Here is a 19,259-nt window from a genome sequence, read left to right as displayed (position 1 = left end):
CCCCCACCACACAGACACTCCCCCTACCACACAGACACTCCCCCCACCACACAGACACTCCCCCACCACACATACACCCCCCTACCACACAGACACGCCCCCACCACACAGACACTCCCCCTACCACACAGACACCCCCCCACCAAACAGACACTCTCCCCACCACACAGACACTCCCCCTACCACACAGACACTCCCCTACCACACAGACACGCCCCCACCACACAGACACTCCCCCTACCACACAGACACTCCCCTCACCACACAGACACTCCCCCCACCACACAGACACTCCCCTACCACACAGACACCCCCCCACCACACAGACACTCCCCCCACCACACAGACACTCCCCCCACCACACAGACACTCCCCATACCACACAGACACTCCCCCCACCACACAGACACTCCCCCCACCACACAGACACGCCCCCCACCACACAGACACTCCCCCCACCACACAGACACTCCCCATACCACACAGACACTCCCCCCACCACACAGACACTCCCCCCACCACACAGACACGCCCCCCACCACACAGACACTCCCCCCACCACACAGACACTCCCCCCACCACACACACTCCCCTCACCACACAGACACTCCCCCTACCACACAGACACTCCCCCTACCACACAGACACCCCCCCACCACACAGACACTCCCCCCACCACACAGACACGCCCCCCACCACACAGACACGCCCCCCACCACACAGACACTCCCCCCACCACACAGACACTCCCCCCACCACACAGACACTCCCCCACCACACAGACACGCCCCCACCACACAGACACTCCCCCTACCACACAGACACCCCCCCACCAAACAGATACTCCCCCCACCACACAGACACTCCCCCTACCACACAGACACTCCCCCACCACACATACACCCCCCTACCACACACACTCCCCCCACCACACAGACACTCCCCCCACCAAACAGACACTCCCCCTACCACACAGACACTCCCCCACCACACATACACCCCCCTACCACACAGACACTCCCCCTACCACACAGACACGCCCCCACCACACAGACACTCCCCCTACCACACAGACACCCCCCCACCAAACAGACACTCCCCCCACCACACAGACACTCCCCCCACCACACAGACACTCCCCCACCACACATACACCCCCCTACCACACAGACACTCCCCCCACCACACAGACACTCCCCCCACCAAACAGACACTCCCCCTACCACACAGACACTCCCCCACCACACATACACCCCCCTACCACACAGACACTCCCCCCACCACACAGACACTCCCCCACCACACATACACCCCCCTACCACACAGACACTCCCCCTACCACACAGACACGCCCCCACCATACAGACACTCCCCCTACCACACAGACACCCCCCCACCAAACAGACACTCCCCCCACCACACAGACACTCCCCCCACCACACAGACACTCCCCCCACCACACAGACACGCCCCCACCACACAGACACTCCCCCTACCACACAGACACTCCCCCCACCACACAGACACTCCCCTCACCACACAGACACTCCCCTACCACACAGACACTCCCCTCACCACATACACTCCCCCACCACACAGACACTCCCCCCACCACACAGACACTCCCCCCACCACACAGACACTCCCCCCACCACACAGACACTCCCCCCACCACACAGACACTCTCCCCACCACACAGACACTCCCCTACCACACAGACACTCCCCCCACCACACAGACACTCCCCCCACCACACAGACACTCCCCCTACCACACAGACACTCCCCCCACCACACAGACACTCCCCCCACCACACAGACACTCCCTCCACCACACAGACACTCCCCCCACCACACAGACACTCCCCCACCACACAGACACTCCCTCCACCACACAGACACTCCCCCCACCACACAGACACTCCCCCCACCACACAGACACTCCCCCTACCACATAGACACTCCCCCCACCACACAGACACTCCCCCCACCACACAGACACTCCCCCTACCACAGACACTCCCCCCACCACACAGACACTCCCGTACCACAGACACTCCCCCCACCACACAGACACTCCCCCCACCACAGACACTCCCCCACCACAAAGACACGCCCCCCACCAGACACTCCCCCATACCACACAGACACTCCCCCCACCACACAGACACTCCCCCCACCAAACAGACACTCCCCCCACCACACAGACACTCCCCCCACCACACAGACACTCCCGTACCACAGACACTCCCCCCACTGCATCTGTTAGTGACAGGATGGTGCGGTCTTAGTTGCTCCAATCACACAGGCTCACGGGTGGGTGTGATAGTGGGTGAGGTAGTGGGTATGGTAGTGGGTGTGGTGGTGGGTGAGGTATTGGGTGAGGTAGTGGGTGAGGTAGTGGGTGTGGTAGTGGGTATGGTAGTGGGTGAGGTAGTGGGTATGGTAGTGGGTGTGGTGGTGGGTGAGGTAGTGGGTGAGGTAGTGTGTGAGGTAGTGGGTATGGTAGTGGGTGAGGTAGTGGGTATGGTAGTGGGTGTGGTGGTGGGTGAGGTAGTGGGTGAGGTAGTGGGTGAGGTAGTGGGTGTGGTAGTAGGTGAGGTAGTGGGTGTGGTAGTGGGTGTGGTAGTGGGTGTGGTAGTGGGTGAGGTAGTGGGTATGGTAGTGGGTGTGGTAGTGGGTGTGGTAGTGGGTGAGGTAGTAGGTGTGGTAGTGGGTGAGGTAGTGCATGAGGTAGTGGGTGTGGTAGTGGGTGTGGTAGTGGGTGAGGTAGTGGGTGAGGTAGTGGGTGCGGTAGTGGTGGATGGTGCGGTCTCAGCTGCAAAAGCATGTCAGCAGGACAGGAACCCTGAGAAGACTTTACTAGTGTGTTAACAAACACACTCAAAAGAAAGCAGGACAGCTCTGATACATCACAGTACTAAAGGAGAATATAAAGGCTGTCCATGCAGCTAAAGATAGAACTGAAGAAAGACAAGACTAAAGAAAGACAAGACTGAAGAAAGTCAAGACTGAAGAAAGACAGGACTGAAGAAAGAGAAGACTGAAAGAAGACAAGAATGAAAGAAGACAAGAGATGCTGAAAGCATCAAGACTGTGACTTTTGCCCATTATACACTTCTTGTGGTTTAATACAGAAGACATCAGCCACACGCTGGTTCTTTCACTGTGGCATTAAACCCCATTAAAACCATCACATCTCTTGATGCTTTTTACAAAACAGGGATCTTTTTAAAGTGTGTAATCCTGTACGGTGGTAATTAGGGTTCGTCCTGACAGAATAAGTGCTGTGTGGGGGGCAGGACTACGGGGCAGGACTCTCAGCTCCCAGCAGGACTCACGGCTCTAATAACATGCTTCGTCAGCTCCGGCTCACTCTGACGATAAACGAGGGATAGAAGAAGATTGGGAGAAGAAAGAGACCAGAGAATAGGGAGAGAGACGGAGCAGCAGAGCTGGGGTGGTGATGTGGCTCCGCCCCTTATGCAAGGCCACACCCCCGCTGCCCTTTCATGAGGAAGACATAAGACTGTTCATAGTCTGATGATTTCTGCTCATGTGCTGGATGATGTCCAGTTTATGTGTTACAGTGCAGGAGAAATTACCTACAGAGAGAGATTACCTACAGACGTCCGGAGATTACCTACAGAGATTACCTACAGAGCACAGAGATTACCTACAAATGTCTGGAGATTACCTAAAGAGATTACCTACAGAGCACAGAGATTACCTACAGATGTCTGGAGATTACCTACAGAGATTACCTACAGAACACAGAGATTACCTACAGATGTCTGGAGATTTCCTAACTACAGAGCACAGATATTACCTACAGAGCACAGAGATTACCTACAGAAGTCCAGAGTTTACCTACAGAGCACAGAGATTACCTACAGAGCACAGAGATTACCTACAGAGGGTTTAGTGCTGCCCAAATCCAGGAAAACAGTGAAAAATCATTTTACATTTACAGAAGAAAATATTAGGACCTTCAAAAATATCACAAACCCAAATGAGTCTCACAAAGAGAGATTTCATTTGTTCTAAACGTGGTGCTTGACTCACTGTGTTAGGAACACGTTGAGCTTCACACCTCTACAGCAGTGCTTCAGCCCAGAAGACAGCAAAGAAAAGCAGCACTTCTTCCCTGTGTGTGTCCCGCTAACTCTGGGCGGCGGGCAGATGTCTGGGTGGACTCGCTGACACACACCGCTCAGTGCTTCTGTTAGCAGTACAATACCACATGAATTCTGCACATGAAACCAGCCTAGTGGCTCAGCTCAGCATCTCAACTGGTTTCACCTCCTGGCATGGGGCACTCTGGAAAGGACAACACAAGGCCTGCTGGAAATGTCAGAGGGGGCGGGACTGAGGGCGGGACCGAGCCCCGGGGAGGCAGGACTGGATTGAGGCGTGCTGTCACATCGCACTGCCATCATCTGCACAGAGAACCCTGTGGAGCACACGGGGACACGTGTGACTCGCCTCCGTCTGTGCTAAAGCCCATGAAGAAGACACTCTGTGATGGATGAATTACTTAACATACCGTTTTGCAACCAATAATATGGAGTTTTTCCAGATTATATTTGTGCGTATTGGTGACCTGATATTCCATTGAGAATATAAAAGTGTAAAATATCCAGTCAGTGTAACTGGAGTCTCATCTGTTAGTTTGCAGCAGTGAACCTAACCTAATGGGCGTTGAAGCTCATTCCACAGCGGCTGTGAACGTCTCCTCGTGACATCGTCTTGACAACAACCATTTCAGACCTTTGAGGCGAAGACAAAACAAGGCGTTGAGGTCGTACAATGGTGCCAACCCTTCAGCCCTGCTGCCATGTTTCTGGCTGGGCACCAGCCCTGTGCCCGCCAACGATGCCCACCAGGGACGCAGGATGGCAGACAGGCTGGGCAGAGAGACAGGCAGGGCAGAGAGACAGGCTTGGGTCAGAGAGACCGGCTCAGGGAATGGTTTCAGATTCTTTTGTCTCTCTTCACAACCATGACTGACGGAGAGGGCTCCCAAAATATAAACCAGGACTACCAGATGGCTGAGGAGCTTCTGAGCTTGATGCATGTGAATCTAAGCATGTTTTCTTGGCATGTCTTAAGCATGTTCTCCTGTCTTTACTGTTAGTGCACATGGTAGTGTGGGTACCCAGGAGGAGAACCACAGGTTGGCAGGGAGACCTACTGCAGACCTGACCGCAGACCTGACCTTATGCATGACCTTAGCGGAACATCGCAATTCTTACATGATCTTAACAAAAACGGTCAAATGTAGGATCAAATGGAGATCAATTCTGATTTACTTTCAGGTCTTCACACGCAGGTGGTTCTGGGTAACCCACTAACAGCCTGCAGACCTGTTTCATCTGAGGACTGGAAGCCCAGCATCTAGATCTGGTAGCAGCATATGTCACCGAGATGTATTGGATGCAGTGTTATCACGCACATGCATAGACTCTGCTGCTGATCTGGGATCTGTCTCCTGTGTGGCAAGGCTATGAGAGCAGGTTAACATGACCTGACCCAAGATCAGGCCAATGTGTGGACTGTGTCACCATGCCAACAGCACCCAAACACACGAGGGCTGTAGAGCCTTTTATTGTGCTAATCCACTCCAGGGACTGGCTGTCAATCACCAGCCCCAGAAAGCCCCCGCCCCGCCCTCCAGCCCACGTGTCCCCGCCTCCTACACCCTTTAATGTCTCCTCTCTGTCTCACTCTTTCTTATACTTATGCACACACATAAAAACACTGGACTTTGGACAGTTCTGATTTGCTGCTAAGACTGTACCAATATCTACATAACTGTCTGGACTGTCTTTATCATTTCACTACATTGTTCTAAGGTACATATCTGGTTTTAGCTGCTATAAAGAGTGTAGTAATGTTTACATATTTTTGTTTACATTTTCTTTACATCCTGTACTCTACATAGCACAATGCACTTTAACACACACTCAGTATTGCAATGTCACCCCCCCCCCCCCCCCCCCCCCAGTATTTATCGTTTGTATTGGAAATTGTTTATTGTGTTGTATTTTTACTGTCTTGTATTTAATGTCTTGTATTTAATGACTGTTTGCGGACTAGCACATGTTTGCACAAGTGCACTTTGTTTTGTATTGAGTATTGTTCTATGTAGCACCTTTGGTCCTGGAGGAACGTTATTTCGTTTCACTGTGTACTGTACTGTATATGGTTGAAATGACAATAAAGACTACTTGACTTGACTTGACTTGACCAGTCCTCTACAGGCACTGTGTCCCCCTTTGTGTTGATTTCTAGCCATACACACTCACTCAGAACACGATCAGCTTCACAAACACAAACAAGCAGACACAAAACCATGGATGAGATGCACACATTACTTCTCTGTCTGAACATTTAAGTCTGATTCTGATTACAGGACTAGACAGTGATCAAGATGGAGGGTTTTGTGGGTAGGAGGGAGGGTTTTGAAGAGTCTCGTGCCTGTGACATGTGTCTGACCCCTGAATGACCTCAGCCTCTGGTTTTTTGGCCTTTGTAAACTGCACACCCCTCTGGTCCAGACATCCTGCTATGGCTTCCCTAGAGGATAACAGCTTCTCCAGGCCTGTAAAATGATTACAGAGAGTCTATTACCATGTCATTGGTGGCCATTAAGAACTCATTGCACAGAGGCCAGCTGAGAGCTGAGGTAATGCATGCTAATGTCATTTCACTCCAAAAAATCAGGTCAAATGCATCCCTTAACACTTGGGATTAAATATCAACTTTCCTATAAAATTCCAAAATGAATCTGAATGAATGGAAAACAGACAGTTGTAAGGACAGTTTAGTACACCGGCCTCAGGAAGCTGATGATATCAGACACCACCACACACACACGTGTGTGTGTGTGTGTGTGTGTGTGTGTGTGTGTGTGTGTGTGTGTGTGTGTGTTAGCTGGGAACCACAGCAGACGTGCTCCATCAGACTCCAGCCCCTTGGTCATTCGCATTCATGCAAGGCTGCAGCCTAGCGTGGTGTGGGACGGAGAGAGTGCTGTGTGGACCTAGCACATTAGTTTGTTAGCAAGTTATTGTGTTAGCCCATCCCCCCCCCCCCCCCCCCCGCCCACTCCCACTCCCACTCCCCCCCCCCCCACTCCCCTCCTCCCACTCAGATCTGGTCTCAGAATACTCAGAAGCAGATGGCAGATGGTGATAATTTTCTTGCCTTTGTGTTAGCATGCTAGTATGTCCTACAACGGTTATAGCCAATGGCAAAGTTTCTAATCTTGTGTCTGATTTGACTTGCAGAGCTAAAACACCATTGTAAACAAAGTACCTTTGTAATTCACTCTGGATTCCGTAAATGTAAATGTAAAGGATGAGGAGCGAGTTATGGAGGCTGGATCATTAACATTCTTCATTAACATACATCATTAACATACGACATTAACATACATCATTAACATACATCATTAACATATGTCATTGCCCAGATTTGGCTGCTCATGCACAGCAGGAAGGTGAGACGAGATGTTTCTCCACACAGGACAGCGATTTCACATGGAGAGCAGGTCCTCTAATCTGATAACGTAGCTTCATCAGAGGCAAACACAAATACTTTCATTCTCCAATATTTACAAACGTTTACAGCTCCTTGTCACCTCTCAGAGGCCAAAGAGCTTGTGTTGTCAGTCTCACCTTCACCTTTAGCCAAAGTCAACAAAGCTCTAAACACAGGAAGGCCGAGACAACACAGCCCAGCTGTCCACACAGGGACCTTCAGCTGGACAGGAGCACGTGGGCTGGTGGGTTCAGCCAAACCGATCACAGCAACCAACTAGAACTGCGGGTGGTGGGTACAGGTTGGCCCATGTGCTTCAAGAATGAGACGTAGTCTCAACTTCTCCCCAGATCTACGAGAAGAATGGCATGTTCCTCAGACCACAACTGGACCTTCGGCATGGACCAATAACAGCATGACTGGACATATTGTGCTGTACAGTCTATGGTACTGAGTATTTGTAATCAGGAGCAAAGTAAATGGTATTTGTTGAAATGTCTGTATCAGAATCCTCCGTAGGATAATGCGCTCAGAACAAGCCCAACCAAGTTGCTCCTAGGATCATTAACGGAGTGTAAAAGCTTTTTTATTCGCCACATTATTGAAGCTATGAACCAACATTTGGGTTCTGATGAGGTTTATGTAGACAATGATGCTAATGTAATGGTAACCAGCTAGATTAAATGCTCCCTCTTGTTAAAGAGTCTTAATGGGCACTTTATGTGAATGGCCGCCAACTGTGAAAAAGCTTGTTAATCCCTTTTAGGGGACATGTTTAAAACATCTATATGCATTTCTGTACATTCAGACAGAAAAAAACATTAGCATTCAGTGTAGAATAAAAACACAAAAGGTAATTACATATAAATTATCATATAAATGATTAATATTTTACTAAATACATATGAAATCTACGTGTAAATATTAATGTGGTTCTTTTAAAAGCCCTTTTTGTTTCCATGACCACAGTCATTGTCACTGTGTTGTTGTCCCAGTCTGTGCATTTTAACGACCAGTTTCATTTTTGTTTGTTTCATTAAACCTTTCAGTTAGCAACTTGCTTTTGGCGAATCCAGTGAGTGACTTCAGTTTTCATTCTGTATGCATCTTAGAGCCTTCTGATGTGATATATTGCTAAAGTATCCTACAGAGCTTTGAAGGTGAGCAGACGTTATCGCGCCTTATCCTAGCATGCTAGTTACAACTAATTCAGATTACAGGGTTGCCAACTCTCACGCAATGAACGTGAGACACACTGTCTTCACACGCTCACACGCCATACATCCGATTTCTCACGCTGAAAAAAATCTAGTTTATTTATCTCTGATCTACATCTATGATTCAATGAGTTACTAGTTCGCCAACCACTGGCGATCGATCGATTGCGATATAATACTTAATTTGTGTCCATTTTACACTCCCCCACCGCTACCAATTTATAGAGCAGCAATAATCCCTCCACTCACTCAGTATCTGCAGTGGTCCGGCCCCTATAGAGCAGCAAAAATCCCTCCACTCACTAAAGTATCTGCAGTGGTCCGGCCCCTATAGAGCAGCAATAATCCCTCCACTCACTCAGTATCTGCAGTGGTCCGGCCCCTATAGAGCAGCAATAATCCCTCCACTCACTAAGTATCTGCAGTGGTCCGGCCCCTATAGAGCAGCAATAATCCCTCCACTCACTCAGTATCTGCAGTGGTCCGGCCCCTATAGAGCAGCAATAATCCCTCCACTCACTAAGTATCTGCAGTGGTCCGGCCCCTATAGAGCAGCAATAATCCCTCCACTCACTCAGTATCTGCAGTGGTCCGGCCCCTATAGAGCAGCAATAATCCCTCCACTCACTAAGTATCTGCAGTGGTCCGGCCCCTATAGAGCAGCAATAATCCCTCCACTCACTAAGTATCTGCAGTGGTCCGGCCCCTATAGAGCAGCAATAATCCCTCCACTCACTCAGTATCTGCAGTGGTCCGGCCCCTATAGAGCAGCAATAATCCCTCCACTCACTCAGTATCTGCAGTGGTCCGGCCCCTATAGAGCAGCAATAATCCCTCCACTCACTCAGTATCTGCAGTGGTCCGGCCCCTATAGAGCAGCAATAATCCCTCCACTCACTCAGTATCTGCAGTGGTCCGGCCCCTATAGAGCAGCAATAATCCCTCCACTCACTCAGTATCTGCAGTGGTCCGGCCCCTATAGAGCAGCAATAATCCCTCCACTCACTCAGTATCTGCAGTGGTCCGGCCCCTATAGAGCAGCAATAATCCCTCCACTCACTCAGTATCTGCAGTGGTCCGGCCCCTATAGAGCAGCAATAATCCCTCCACTCACTAAGTATCTGCAGTGGTCCGGCCCCTATAGAGCAGCAATAATCCCTCCACTCACTCAGTATCTGCAGTGGTCCGGCCCCTATAGAGCAGCAATAATCCCTCCACTCACTCAGTATCTGCAGTGGTCCGGCCCCTATAGAGCAGCAATAATCCCTCCACTCACTCAGTATCTGCAGTGGTCCGGCCCCTATAGAGCAGCAATAATCCCTCCACTCACTCAGTATCTGCAGTGGTCCGGCCCCTATAGAGCAGCAATAATCCCTCCACTCACTCAGTATCTGCAGTGGTCCGGCCCCTATAGAGCAGCAATAATCCCTCCACTCACTCAGTATCTGCAGTGGTCCGGCCCCTATAGAGCAGCAATAATCCCTCTTTGGTCTGGGTGACCAAATCTTACAGCTGTCTTGCTATAAGACTTTAACACACTACTCACTCAATACTGGCTATGGCCACATTTGCACAATACAGTATGCTGATTCAACTCTATAGTTTAATCTTTTAAACTCTACAACTCTACATTCTTACTGGTTTTGTTGTCTGTCTAAATGTACTGAAGTTGAGCTAAATGTTAAAGACTTCACCTAATGTACCAAGCTCGGTCATCTGGCACCCCACAGTTGTGGTTCAGTGGTGCAGGTACTTATGGTTATTAAGTGTCCTGCACTTATGAAATGGGAACAGGGTGACTCATTAAGATGAAACGTTACTCAGCTCACTGGGATACTCAGAGATTCCAAGTCTAATGGCTTCCTCGCTGGGGAGGGCTTCTCCTGTAATATCCTAATGGATCGTAACCCAAGCACTGGAATTCCTTAGCTTGCATGTTTAAAGGTCCTGTGCTATAATCCATTTGTTGCTTGTGCAAATGCCAAGGGCTTTCCTGTGATTTCTGTCTGAAATTTGCGAAGTCATCAGTGTTCCTTTCATAATTGATATGCCAGCTCAAAATTCACTACAAAAAACTGTTTGATAACTGATAATATTCCACTACATTAATGAGTGTTATACTCTTAGTCGCCTTTTGTTAAACTGTCTGAATTACAAGAGCACAATTTTGCTGCATGTGTCTCAGCTATTTTCAACAGTGCACTTCAAATGTCTCTTTCCATGATCAACATATCACAACAATCAGCAGAGAAAAGCAACCAGAAGCATTAAACCGTGACACTTGTGAAGCCACTCACAATATCACTATCATCACTATTACTATTATTAGCCATTACCACAATCATGGCATCTGTGGAATCAGTCCACCTGGTAATATTTGGTAATTTTCTTACTTCCAGTAAATACGATCTGTCTGCTATTCGTATTTGTGGTACTGCTCTTAATTAGTTAATCTCTTGTCATGTTATAGGAATAAAGAATGGACACTCTTCCCGAGGTGTCCCTCAGGGATCAACACACGGTCCCCTTCATTCTCGAATTTACATTTCCTCTTGGTCTCATCTTCATCACCATGATATCATCTTCATCACCAAGGTCTTCTTCTTCATTGTTATGATGATGATATTCATGTTTATTTTATATTTCCAAAAACCACACTCCCTAATATCCTGCAGAACATTAAGACGCATATTAACTTTCTGAACCCTTGCACTAGTAAAACTGACCACACAACCCACGCCTGACCACTGCTACTGACAGATCTCTCGGTGGCCCCCAAACCTGAAATTATTTTATCAGTCTCTTATGACTCTGCGTCTCACAACTTCAAATGTTTCTCTTCTTAAGACTTTCATTATACATTTCACTCCAGTTCACAGAAACTGAAACCTCTTGTGTATGAGTGCTTTTTTAGGGTGAACTTGGCTATGAGGCATATTTTAAATTAAACGTATTGTTTTTATTGGTGTTGCTACTATAAAGTGAGCACAGCACAGCTGACTGTGTGCAGGCCTCCCGTTGCTGTTCTGAGGAGAGAAGGAGAGACGATCCTGTAGCTCTCAGCACAACTGCACCTCTGGACCTCAGCGCTGCTGACACCACCAGCTTCTTAACCCTCGTATGTCACTTACAATTTGCTATTTCTCTCAATGACTCTCTCTTATTCTCGAGTGCAACACCAACACACATCCTCTTATACGCACTATACACAACCCGTTACTAAATGTTATGGTGCTTAAATGGCCCACTCACATGTGACTGACAGCAAGCTCATCAGGAAACCACTCCAGACCTCAGATCTCAACTGATAATTTAAAGAGTCTAAGAACCCCAGCCTCTCTAAGGGTACTCTAAGGGTAAGGCTGTGGTAACTTAGAGTCTACAAACCACAAACTTTCCCTTAGAGTCTAGGAACCACAGTGATACTGTCTTATGGTATGAGTATCTGCTCCATTTCTGAGTGGTTAATGTGGTTAATGTTCATTGTATACGATATTCCAATGTGTCCCTTGCACAAAATTTCATTGCCTATTTGTTCATAATTCACTAAGCAATGCTTGTTTTTCAAATGACCAACCAGGTTTCAAGACCAAGGAAAATGTCTGAAGGATGAAGGAACAGAGAGAACAGGGAGAAGAACTAGAGGCACTTGAGGCACGACGGGCTTCACTTCTGTTGTTTTGTCACTTTTGTGCGTGACTTTGAGGATCTGTGTCCGTCTTTCTCCACGCTGACCACACTGAAACACTGAAACAGCAACACGGCCACCGCTGCTCGTCCTCTGAACACGGTGTAGCCCAGAGCAGACACTGTATGACCCCTGGGTGTCCTTTCCTTACAACTGACCTCCACCGTGGCTGGAGATAGCATTTCAAAGCTGAGGACATTACTGCACACCACACCACTGTCGTGAAGCATTTCAGCAACATTAAACAAAGATATTCAAAGAAAGGGCATCCTCTATTTAATACATTTGTTTCTCAGATATTTAATTGTCTTTTTATTTTATGCAGCTGTAAGAGCCCCTTTAACTCAGAGGAGACTGCGACCCATCGTACAGAAGCCTGGACAAACCCACACATTTATTCAGCAGTTTGTCCTGCTGAACTGTATCATATGACACTCTGTTTTTACCTCAGGATTTTAACCAATGTAAACACTGCATGTAAACTGCCGTTCCTACCTGCCTCCCTTCCAGAGTGTACAGCCTCTTGACCACACCCGTGTCCAGCTTGATGGCGTCGGTGATGTCGGTCAGCACCTGTTCGAAGGAGTGGGCCGTCTTCTTGTTGAGCAGGACCCGAACGGCCTTACGGGGTTTGACGCCACTACGGATGACCGTGACCAGTTTGGGCTTGATGAACTCTCTCTCTCTCTCCCTCACGTCGTTCTTCAGCGTAGGCAGCGAGGACAGCGAGCGTGAGGCCTTCACATTCACTGACCAGTTGGGGTTCACGTTCTTCATGTAATCCACTTTGCGGAAGGGTTCGTTGGAGGCACAAACGTAGCTCTCTCCTAGTGGGTGAAGAGGGAGAAGATGAGAGGAAGATGATACTGTCAGGGTTCAACACCGAGGTTCAACACCACCTGCTTCGGCATGAACTCACATTGCACTCTTTTAGTCTTTAAGTGTAAGCGGACTCCTTTGGTGAGTGAAAAGGCCATGAGAATACATCCTGGATCTCTGTGTAGTACTGTTACATCCCACTCAACTCCTCCTCACACACAAGATCACACTACACTTTCAAAGGCACTTTCAAGGACTGCTGGCATGTCACAAACTTGTCATCAATTTTTATTAATACTTTTATCTCAATAACACACACTTCCTGCTCACCATAATTCCCTAACGCATAACGTCAACAGAAAAGTGAAGTGAGTTCCCTCAAGCAGGATGGGCTGGGACACCCAGCATGCTAAGGTCATCGGTAAGGTACCAAACCCCCTGTCATAAGCTCTTATGCTATTGGACAAGATACAACACTCCCTGTCATAAGCTCTTAAACTATTGGACAAGGTACCACTTCCCCCCGTCATAAGCTCTTACGCTATTGGACAAGGTACAACATCCCCCTGTCATAAGCTCTTACGCTATTGGACAAGGGACCACACCCCCTGTCATAAGATCTTACGCTATTGGACAAGATACAACACCCCCTGTCATTAGCCCTTACGCTATTGGACAAGGTACCAAAAGCAATCCCAGAGATGTGATGTGTGTTGTGTTGTTGAATGCCTGGGTTGGGCTCAGTCCTGCAGCTGCTGTGAAACAGGAAAACAGGGTCACAGGGAACAGCTGTACAGTCCAGAACAACCACCACCCAAAAACAACCTCCATGAGCAATAACACACTGACCATTATCTTTATCCGTTCACATGATCACATGATTACACACAATGTTTTCAGGAGAAAGAGGGAGCACACAACATTGTCTCAGACAGCGTCATTCCAAATAACCTTTCACCCGAGCCCTGCAGTCATGTGATCCGTCATGTGATCAGTCTTGTGTAGCCAAGCGCGGAGCCTGTGGGCTCTGCTGTGTGTAGGATGCAGTATGAAAGGCACAGTACAGTGTGAGCAGTGTGGGCCTCGCTACGCTACGCTAGTCATAACCTCCCTGAGAGGAGTCACAGCAGTCTGAGCTGGTATCTCCTGCTGTCCATGAGATCTTCTTGGAAAGCACAGAGAAGAAGACAGTCCACTACTGACACACAAAGGACACCATTTAGGAAATGTGCGTATCAAATATGAACAAACTGTGTTCCGTAAATTTTTCATGTAAAAATATATGGCTTTTATACTTGAAAACTTTATTTAAATGTATTTAATAAATACACTGGTATCTACCTGTGCAGTGTAAGTGATACTAGCATTTAAACCCCTCAAATGGTCTTGAGGAGAGACCAGCACCCCCCCCCCCCCAACCTCCTGAGTCATAGGAATACAAGAGCATAATACACTAAAAACAACACACAACTTTTTACCAAACATGGGGGGTGTTAATGTTAGTCCTTCCTTATAGCAGGATTACACGCCAAATACTAAACTACAAATATTCTATAAAGACCCCTGGTGTCAGCACATATCAGAAATCTCAGTTTCAACTCTATTTCCACAGGGAAACCAACCAACCAGGCTCTATTAAGCTGACGCATTAACAAAAGGCCAAATTAACTGTCAGATGCCAGATGGGGTCACTATTACTGAAGAGACGAGTGACACGTAGCAGGGATTTAACCCACCATGTCACAGAGGGGGGAGAACTGGGTGTGGGGACACTGGGGCAGGAAGGCAGCCCTTACGTGGGACTCAGGTGTCAAACTACCCCATAGCCCAGTGTTCAGCCCCCCCCGCCCCAGTCACCCTGCCCTGCCCCAGGCCCCCACCCTGCCCCAGTCACCCCCCCCTGCCCCAGGCCCCCACCCTGCCCCAGTCAGGACTCTTCTGGTTCCCAGCTGAGTCTCCAGTCGTCACTCATCTTTAAACGACCTCCTCTGGGACTCTTGACATGGCTCTGATATATGTAACCCCACAGCTACATAATCTCAACAGCCGTCAAACAGAATGAATGACCATCACGTAAACATGACTGATATATGTTTACTGGGATCAGGAACTGGAATATGGAGCAGTCACATTCTGAGATGCAGTTACAAAACAAACATTATCTAAATGCTTTGTAACTTTATTTTGTGTCCTTAAATGAATCAAATAATAGTAACTGCTACATAGCTACACTTAGGGGGTGTGTGCTACACGCCCACCCCCATCAGAAAGGTGGCCAACACCTTGGGTGGAGAACAGATGGTGTTGCTGTATGGTGAATTTCAGTGGTGCTCTCAGTCATGTGACAGTGGTCACGTGGGAATCCCCCCCCTCCCCCCACCCGCCGCAGGTCATGACCCCACACTGCCCCTCAAATTAACGGCATGAAGACGTTCAGGCATTGTCAAACATTATGTTAATTAAATGAAATGTGAATTAAACAGATACGCTGCCCCAGACACAGGGGTTGTTTCCCAGATATTAATGGGTAGGTACAATATATAATAGGATGCTTCAGACAAATATAAAAGGTTTATATAACTATAAACCTCATGGTAATATAGCAGATATCAAGGTGGATCAAACATAAACATACATGTATCCAGTGAGGAGTTGATAAGTGCACCTACTTCCTGTGAAGCAATAATCACTCCATCGTGTTTTGCATCCACAGTTATTCACATCTTAAACTATTTCTGTTTATTTATATTTGTATTTATTTCAGACTTTGAGACTGAACACAGTCAAACGTGGACAGTGTTTCTGGAGTAGTCGGTGGGACACACGAGCCTTGAAGGTCTGCTGGACAAAATACAGCCTGTACATCACAGCCTGACTGGAGCTCTCTAGGCATGTATCCAGGACAGCTCACATTCATTACGTCAATACCAGGCAGGAACCCTGCATTCCAGGGACTTTTATAAGAGTCTCTCATCTATAATGATCAAGTTCACAAAGAAGCACAAAATGTGTTTTAATACGGATGAATTTCATATATCCAATAGAAGCGAGCACCACTGTGCGTAATGTTACTCCTGCAACACTGTCGTAAAAGACGTCAGTTGTTGGGCATCTTCTCACCTTCCAGCAGGTCATCCAGGCTGGTCACCTTCTTCTGTCCGTCCACGGTGTAGATGCACCTCACGCCCTGGGGCAGACTGACGTTGTCCCACAGCGAGCGGGTCAGGTCCACCAGCAGGGCGTCCAGAGACCTGAACCGCTCGTGCGACACCGCGTACACCAGGCCCTTGAAGTACCGGTCCCCGTTCCGGTAGAACCGAACTTTCTTGGCTTTCTTCTCGGAGGTGAGCGACTGCAGCGTGCGCGTGCGGTAGAAGGAGCAGTGCGCGCTGTGCGCGGGGCTGGCGGCGACGCCTCGAGACCCGGACGGGGCGCACGCGCTTCCCCGCGCGCTCCGGGACGTCTTCTCGCGCTCCTCGAAGTGCTCCCACTCCAAACTTCTACTGGAGGACATCTCGGAGCCGTGAGGAGGACAACTGTCCCCGCGCGAGGGATGGAGCCGAGCTTGGGCTCCGGTGCAGAACCGGTGTGGATCACCGAACCGATTTACGGTCTTCGTGAATTTAGATGGAAAAGATTTATGCCAAACAAACGACAGAGTTCACCGAATTTAATACGAACGACCAGACGGTTCCGCTTCAAGAAGAACTTCACGAGTAACGTCCGAAAATCCCAAATGATCCACTGAAGAACGTACTGGAGAAGTTAGGGCGGAAACAGGACGGTACCGGTCCGGACGGTCACAGACGTGTAGACCAGAGGCAGGCGTAGTCATCTAAAGGGAGAACACTCACACACACACACACACACACACACACACCTCCAGGACCGGAGCAGCCGCCACCGCACCTACCGACACCTGCACGCACGCTGCGCGAGCGTCATCCTCCGCGAGCTCGTCTCTCCTTTGGCACGCGACCTCGCCAGCGCAGCGAGGGGCGCCCGCACCAGTCCTGCCACACCAACATATCCTCGGGGTCCTAAAGACTGGACCGTTTGGACCAGAATTATTAATGAGGGTTATTCACGCAAAATCGATCAAAGTTTGTAATTTGAATAACAATGAAGACTATATTTGTGTTAGCAAATGCAGTATTTATTCAAAATTAAGAATGCAGTGTACATTATAAATATAAATGACTACAGATTCTGAATCCAGATTAAGCCTTTGAGTGGCTTAAGGCACTGAAGAATATTGTGGGACTTTAAAATGAAGATCTGATATGCAGAACACAAAACAATGGCAGCAAAGTACCAACACGCCTGCACTGATTCTGATGGAAAATAGAAAGAACAGGCACACAATCAGGACAGGACTACAGGACTATTGGACTACGGAACTACAGGACTACAGGACTATTGGACTACGGAACTACAGGACTACAGGACTATTGGACTACGGAACTACAGGACTACAGGACTATTGGACTACGGAACTACAGGACTACAGGACTATTGGACTACGGAACTACAGGACTACAGGACTATTGGACTACGGAACTACAGGACTACAGGACTATTGGACTACGGAACTACAGGACTACAGGACTATTGGACTACGGAACTACAGGACTACAGGACTATTGGACTACGGAACTACAGGACTACAGGACTATTGGACTACGGAACTACAGGACTACAGGACTATTGGACTACGGAACTACAGGACTACAGGACTATTGGACTACGGAACTACAGGACTACTGGACTATCAATCAATCAATCAAATTTTATTTATATAGCGCTTTTTACAACAGTTGTCACAAAGCAGCTTTACAAGTGCCGAGTCCTAGCCCCCAGTGAGCAAGCCAAGGGCGACAGTGGCAAGGAAAAACTCTCTAGGGGCCTGAGGAAGAAACCTTGAGAGGAACCAAGACTCAGGGGGGGGGAACCCATCCTCCTCTGGCCGACGCCGGTCACCATGACAACAATTTAAAAAGAGAGAAAAAAGGAAAAGGGATAAATAAAGTCCATCTTGTTGTGTATTTATATACATGAGTTCTTTATGTAATTCCTGTTCAGTCCCAAACGGCTTGTTGGTTGGTAATGTTAGTCATAGCAGAGGAGAATTCAGGGTGGTGAGAGGGCCCTCTAGTGGGTTTATCCTTCATCACACTGGTTAGTCAGGGCAGTGGGTTGGTCCTCCATCATATCTGGTTAGTCAGGGCAGTGGGTTGGTCCTCCATCATATCTGGTTAGTCAGGGCAGTGGGTTGGTCCTTCATCATATCTGGTTAGTCAGGGCAGTGGGTTGGTCCTTCATCATATCTGGTTAGTCAGGAGGTGGCCGGCCCAGGATGGATCTCTGGAAAAGCTCGTCTCTCCTCATCTCAGTGTTCCTCGAGTAGGCGGGCAGCCATGTGGAGCAGATAGAACAAGGAAAATTTGCTCTGTATGAGGACATATAGGATTATTGGACTACTGGTGAACCACTGGACTATGGGACTACAGGACTACTGGACTATTGGACTACAGGACTACTGGATTACAGGACTACTGGACTATTGAACTACAGGACTACTGGACTATTGGACTACAGGACTACTGGACTATTGGACTACAAGACTACGGGACTACAGGACTACGGGACTACTGGACTATAGGACTACTGGACTACAGGGCTACAGAACTACTGGACTTCAGGACAACTGGACTACTGGACTACAGGACTATGGGACTACAAGACGACGGGACTACACACATGCAGATGTCCACTGCTAATGAAGGATCTTAGGGATCTTCACATTCGTCTCATGACATGTTTGTTTCTCGTGTTTGAACGTGTCCAGTTCTCCTTCTAGGGTGTTGATGTCATATGTGAGCCCACAGCACAAGCAGCTCCATACGTTACTGGGTGCTTTATGATGATCTGAGATGATTTTACAAATGATTTTTACAGATGTTTAAACAGGATTTAGCTAGAATAAACTGA

General features: G+C 48.4%; 1 protein-coding gene across 5 annotated transcripts in view; it reads right to left on the bottom strand.

Moving 5' to 3' along the window:
• The window catches only part of dclk2a (doublecortin-like kinase 2a), a 69,465-nt gene extending 52,187 nt beyond the window's left edge, over positions 1-17,278 (bottom strand). For all 5 annotated transcript variants that reach the window (XM_076974059.1, XM_076974060.1, XM_076974061.1 and 2 more), the window contains exons 1-2: positions 16,389-17,278; positions 12,945-13,276 (exon numbers count right to left, since the gene is read on the bottom strand). In XM_076974059.1, coding sequence (XP_076830174.1) covers positions 12,945-13,276; positions 16,389-16,782 — 726 coding nt within the window. In that variant the 5' untranslated portion in view covers positions 16,783-17,278. The remainder of the gene's footprint in view (positions 1-12,944; positions 13,277-16,388) is intronic.
• Between the last annotated feature and the right edge of the window lie 1,981 nt (positions 17,279-19,259).

This window comes from Brachyhypopomus gauderio, chromosome 15, assembly GCF_052324685.1.
Source record: "Brachyhypopomus gauderio isolate BG-103 chromosome 15, BGAUD_0.2, whole genome shotgun sequence".
Lineage (NCBI taxonomy): Eukaryota > Metazoa > Chordata > Actinopteri > Gymnotiformes > Hypopomidae > Brachyhypopomus > Brachyhypopomus gauderio.
Note: the sequence above shows the minus strand (reverse complement) of the source record. Positions and strands in the feature narration are given on the sequence as shown.